At 36.2% G+C, this 5,958-nt stretch overlaps 1 protein-coding gene across 1 annotated transcript; it reads right to left on the bottom strand.

Moving 5' to 3' along the window:
- Positions 1-1,028: 1,028 nt before the first annotated feature.
- On the bottom strand, positions 1,029-5,949 carry LOC133516977 (large ribosomal subunit protein uL22m-like). Its single transcript, XM_061850069.1, has 3 exons — positions 5,721-5,949; positions 1,514-1,727; positions 1,029-1,356 (listed from the first exon to the last, which is right to left on the bottom strand). Exons 1-3 carry the CDS (start codon positions 5,892-5,894, stop codon positions 1,136-1,138), a joined length of 609 nt encoding a protein of 202 aa, XP_061706053.1. The 5' UTR covers positions 5,895-5,949; the 3' UTR covers positions 1,029-1,135.
- Positions 5,950-5,958: the final 9 nt, after the last annotated feature.

Raw genomic sequence — 5,958 nt, 5'->3', positions numbered from 1 at the left:
TCGCAGACGTATCTGATTTTTAAAAATTGGTTTAAGTAGGTTATTAATTCTTATAGTAAATAATATACTATCCATATTTTATAAATGCGACTGTGAGTCTGTCTCAACATGGGCAAACCGCTAAACATGGGCGTCGCCAGCTGATGGGTTGGGGGGGGGGGGGGGGGGGGGGGAGTTGATATGGCCAATGGGCTAGGGGGTGGTAGTTGATATGCCCGATGGCAATTTTATTCTCTAGGGGGGCAGCTGACTTTCCCTGCCACCCCCTGTCGACGCCGTTGCCGTTGAACCAATTTAGTTGAAATTTGATATAGAGATATGTAGTTTGAGTCCCAAGGAAGGACATGATAGTTTTTTTTTTTCAGAAATCATCCCGAAGGGGGGTCTAAAGGGGGAGCTTATATGTAGTATCAGTAAAAAGCACTTTAGACTAAAAATAAGCTACCCAAATTACTAATCTCATGCAAACAAAGTCTTGGGAAAAAGTTAGCAATACCTATTACGTGGGTAGTACTGAAAGTTTCTGGAATGAGCCATTTGGAGTTCTCGCAATGAAATTTTTATTTGTTGAAAATATAACTTATATTGTCTATATTTAGATACAATTTGTTCGGTGATGATTTGTTTTTTAGGAATGCTGTTTGAAAATTATGTCAGGTATTTTTTATAGGAGTCCAGGAACTTTCAGTATGACGTAAGTATAACTGTGAAAGTATTTCTGTCTGTCTGTACCTCTACACACTTAAACCGCTGAACCGAGTTAGATGAAATTTTATATGGAGATATTACTATCTACAATGAGCAGAGTAAGGACATAGACCAAGCTATTTTGATAGCCCCAGCCTGTGCAAATGTTAAGTAAATGTCATAATTTTGTAGAAGTTTGACATTTTGTATAACACTTGCACTGTCTAGGCTGTCAAAATCGCTGCCAACTTATCTTGGTCTGACTCTAAGATAGTTTTTATCAATCAACCTCATCTCATGCGGGCGAAATCAGGGGCCAGAAGCTATTAGTAATTATAAAGTTTAATTGAAAGATATTATTTATTAATAAGGTGTACTATTTATTTAATTAGGTTATGATTATGTACTTAAAACTACGATTTTTTATTTTTTTAATATTACAATCCATTTATAAAGAGTTAGTAACTTTTCTTTTTCTCATATTTTCCAACCAATTGTCCAGTTGCTGTTGTGGTGTCTGTGGGTTCAACTTATAGTAATCTTTGGGTGGTTTTCCTTCCTCTAGACGCACAAAGTAATGAGAGTACTTATAGCGCACTTCACCGAGCCTGCCGCGAGCATGTCTTCTGATGCCTTTGATGACATTCCCCAGACCAGAATATGATTCAGCTGAAATAAAAACGACAACATTCTAAATAGAAACCTCAGGCAAATTGTTGTTCAGGAATATTATATTCAATCCTATGGCTGCATTCATACAACATCCACACTGCCAAACTCAATACATAGACATAAAAAAAGTACAGGTAAATTTTAAGATGCATACCTATCCATAAATTACTTCTAAATTCAACATTATGCTGAGTAACAGCAAGCTCCTGTGCCTCAAGAATAGCCTTCTTGACATATTCGGCTCCCTTTTTGTTGACAAAACTTAACTGTTTCACTGCTTCGTCCACGGTCATGCCCCGCACAAGACATGCAATATACCATAGTTTGTCAGGACTGTATTTTATATTGGTGATTTGGTGGCAAACAAACTGAAAAAAAAAAACTTAATGCAAAGGGTGTAGCAGGATAGCCTAGGAAAAATTGCCCCCAGCGATTTTGGGCCGAAACTGTTATCAAACGATGGCTTTTGGGGAGATTATACTCTGCACAAAGTTGCATCCCTCTGTTACCCCCTGGGGGTGAAAAACACCCGATTAATCCCAAAACTGTTTTAATTATTTTTTCCTAAACTATGAAAGTGACGAATTTCAAATTTTGTACAAATATTAATAAGACTAAAAGCTATGTGCTAAAAAAATATTAACCCCCTAACCATTTAAATTCTTGTAAAAAGAAAACAAAAATAAAAAAAGAATCACCCTGTATATCAAGTTTGGCTCATGGTACACACACCATTTTTTTTTTCAAAAATGAACCACTTTATATTCTACATTATACTAAAGTTTCATGGACCTACTCCAGAAGGAACATTGCGAAATTAAAATAAACGTACTATTTCGTAGCCACTAATCATTATACTCGTATCATGCTTAATACGCAACGTCTCGGTCCCGAAACCAAAATAATTAAAAAAAAACCGGCCAAGAGCATGTCGGGCCACGCTCAGTGTAGGGTTCCGTAGTTACTCTTCCGTCACAATAAGCTAAACTGGATCTTAAAGTATAGTAAATTGTTAACCAAGGGATGAAACGGTACCTTTCACGCGAGTTAAACAAATAGGCAAATTTGCATAATCAGTACCTAATTAAAGTAAGTCTTTTTACTATGAAGGGGAAATTTTTTGCGATAACTCAAAAACAGCTAAACTGATCATGTCCGCTATAGTTTTCATTTAATGTCTTTCTTAAGCTCTACTTCCACGATTTTTCATATTTTTTGGACCTATGGTTCAAAAGTTAGAGGGGGGGGGGGGGGGGGGACATTTTCTTTTTCTTTCGGAGCGATTATCTCCGAATATATTCACTTTATCAAAAAATGTTTGTTGAAGACCCCTATTAGTTTTGAAATACCCTTCCAACAATACCCCACACTGTAGGATTGAAGCAAAAAAAAAACACCCCCACTTTACGTGTAGGGGAGGTACTCTTAAAAAAAATGCCCAAAAAATAATATATCCATGCCGAATTTCAGCTTTCTAGCACTTACGAACACGGAGCAAAGCCTCGGACAGACAGACAGACAGATGGACATGGCGAAACTATAAGGGTTCCTAGTTGACTACGGAACCCTAAAAATGTTTTTATAAATACAAATGAGTTTGATTCATACTTCTTTATCCCCACCTTTTTCAAATCGGGCACAAGCAGCGGTCCGATCGAAAGCCATTGTTTATTAATAATGCAAGTCTCGTTCAATTAATAGTACATACCAAAGAGCCAATACATATTAATTTCGCAATGTTCCTTCTGGAGTAGGTCCATGAAACTTTAGTATAATGTAGAATATAAAGTGGCTCATTTTTGAAAAAAAAATGGTGTGTGTACCATGGGCCAAACTTGATATACAGGGTGATTCTTTTTTTATTTTTGTTTTCTTTTTACAAGAATTTAAATGGTTAGGGGGTTAATATTTTTTTAACACATAGCTTTTAATCTTATTAATATTTGTACAAAATTTGAAATTCGTCACTTTCATAGTTTAGGAAAAAATAATTAAAACAGTTTTGGGGTTAATCGGGTGTTTTTCACCCCCAGGGGGTAACAGAGGGATGAAACTTTGTGCAGAGTATAACCTCCCCAAAAGGCATCGTTTGATTACAGTTTCGGCCCAAAATCGCTGGGGGCAATTTTTCCTAGGCTATCCTGCTACACCCTTTGAAATAAGTACAGTGTAAACTCTATATAGCAACTGCAGTGGATATTCCGTTACTGTTTGGTATCCGAGATACCGGACGTATCTGGGGTTCTACCGCGAAAACCGAAATTCACAAATTGCGGGGATCTTTCTCTTTTACTCTCACTAAGACGTAATTAGAGTGACAGAGAAAAATCCCCGCAATTGACGAACTTCGATTTTCGCGGTTATAAGAAAAGTTGTATTACATTCATACAGTTGTATAACATGCTTAGTAGTAGGTGCCACAGACAGTCCCCTATGCCCAGGATGCATGGAGACAGAAGAAAGAGCCTCTCTGGAATGCAGCGGAGTGGCCCCGTACAGGGCAAAACACCTCAGATCCCCGAGAGATTCCACGAGGAGTTGGGCTGGCAAGAGTAGCCCATCCTCCACCCCCCCCTTGTCACGCAAAATAGGCGCCAGCCGTCGAGTTGCGGAAAATCGCCCGTACTACAATACAACATGCTTAGTAGACAGCCCATTATTGAAATTGCTTATATGTGACGTTATCTATGAAAAGGGACCTTATTCTCGATGGCGCTTCTGCTGTTACAAATACAATGCCGCGCGACGCAGTGCGGCGTAAGCGCGATCGACAATAAGGTCCCTTTTCATAGATAATGCCACATATCTGATATTTATTTAGGTTTTGGACACTAGGTGAACATGTCAGCCTCATGGATTGCTCATTAGCAATCCATGAGGCTGACATGTTAACCTAGATCCATAAATTTGTGAACAGTATTGGTAAAAAATACAACAGTTTGCAGTTTACAAAAACATGTAACATTTTACATGATGAGTAACAATAAAAAGTTGATTCACCCATTTTACATGTGTGGTGCGGCACAGGTCATGTTGACCCTGTACAAGTATGTTATAACTACGAGTTAACTTGTTTGCCGCACTGAAGGTAATAAGCTAAGAAATTTAATTATACACCAATTTTTTTGTTTTCTGTTTTTCTGTAATTTCAAGGGTGCATTCTTGAGCTTAAATTATGCAACTTTTTTTAAGACACTGGTATTCTAATTAGCTCCATTTCGGAGATAATAATTTATTTTTATCTTATAAGGCCTTCACGAGCGTATACACATGCCTTAAGGCCTGTTTACATAATGATTAGTGTTTAGTACGAGTGTGTACATTTGCTACTAAACGTAAATACTATCTCCGGCGATTGATGTTCGAAATGGCATATAATTACTTGCCTATACCCCGGAGTTAACGGAATTCAATAACTACTATACAAAAGCACATGTAAATAATTTTTTAAGTCTTCAATGTAATAAAATTAATTTAAATATACGATACACAAATAATCGTAAATAACGATACTTAGGTAATAATCAATGAGCGGAATTCTTCATAGCAAAAATCAAACTGTCAGATGGATTGACCTAACTGTTTTATTGACTTATCGATAAATATTTGTCACTTAACGAAACAAAGTTAAACTAATGAAATCAGGCTTTTGGATATACATACAAACAAATTAACGGTGTCCCTAATTAGCTGACCGCCACTGTATTTTGGTATAATAGTAAAGAATAAAACAGAAAATACTTTTATGATGTAAATGAACGTAACATTTAGAGCAATATATTGTGGAAGAATCTTCTTTGAAACTGAAATAAGAATCTTTCTGTATCCATTTTTTTATTGTTTTCTTTTAGGATTAACCATTTTAGTTACATGGCACGGAAATCACTCATGAAAACTCAAGTGACATGTGACGCTGACATGATTTACTTTAATACGGACATGCAAGTTGCTTATCAAAGAGGTCAAATGTTACAGAATAATCTTTTAAGTTGATTATGGATACCTAATGCGATATTATTCCGTAACATCTATAAGTCGATAAAACAGTTAGGTCAATCCCTTTGATTTTTGCTATGAAGAATTCCGCTCATTGGTAATAATAGTACAATGTTTTATATTTACAATTTTATTGTTTATGTCTTATAAACAAAATAAAAACACGGTGTATTTTGTCCACTTCTAAATTGATTCCAAAATAATGTCAATTAAATAATTAAATGTTTATGTAAACTGCATATTGTTGTATTTTTTACCAATACTGTTCGCAAATTTACGGAGAACAAGAATAAAAATAACTCGCACGACTACTGTTTTTGGTACATAAAAATGACGGATCTAAACTAAGATTTCACTACACTCACAGCCGGTCGCCGTTCCTCGCCAATTTCCTGTGGGGGATACACTTTCTTATTGTGTGACAAAAAATTCTTCGGCAATGTAGATTTGGTCCATGCTAACGATGGAACAGAAGTATGAATGGAATTGATTTGAAACGTTTTTAATCCTGGCGCATAGAGATTTCTAAAAATGTTCATGTTTCTAACGTATATTAACCTCTATCTCAATATTCTCAATGATCAAATTGTCAATTGCTTGACA

Source organism: Cydia pomonella, chromosome 4 (assembly GCF_033807575.1).
Source record: "Cydia pomonella isolate Wapato2018A chromosome 4, ilCydPomo1, whole genome shotgun sequence".
Lineage (NCBI taxonomy): Eukaryota > Metazoa > Arthropoda > Insecta > Lepidoptera > Tortricidae > Cydia > Cydia pomonella.
Note: the sequence above shows the minus strand (reverse complement) of the source record. Positions and strands in the feature narration are given on the sequence as shown.

What these genes read in the sequence shown, in the direction of transcription:
- LOC133516977 (XM_061850069.1), bottom strand. Translation starts at nt 5,894, where the DNA reads ATGAACATTTTTAGAAATCTCTATGCGCCAGGATTAAAAACGTTTCAA. An exon ending in GCGAGGAACGGCGACCGGCT is followed by an intron (nt 1,728 to 5,720) that starts GTGAGTGTAGTG and finishes TTTTTTTTTCAG; the next exon opens with TTTGTTTGCCACCAAATCAC. An exon ending in TAGAAGTAATTTATGGATAG is followed by an intron (nt 1,357 to 1,513) that starts GTATGCATCTTA and finishes TTTTTATTTCAG; the next exon opens with CTGAATCATATTCTGGTCTG.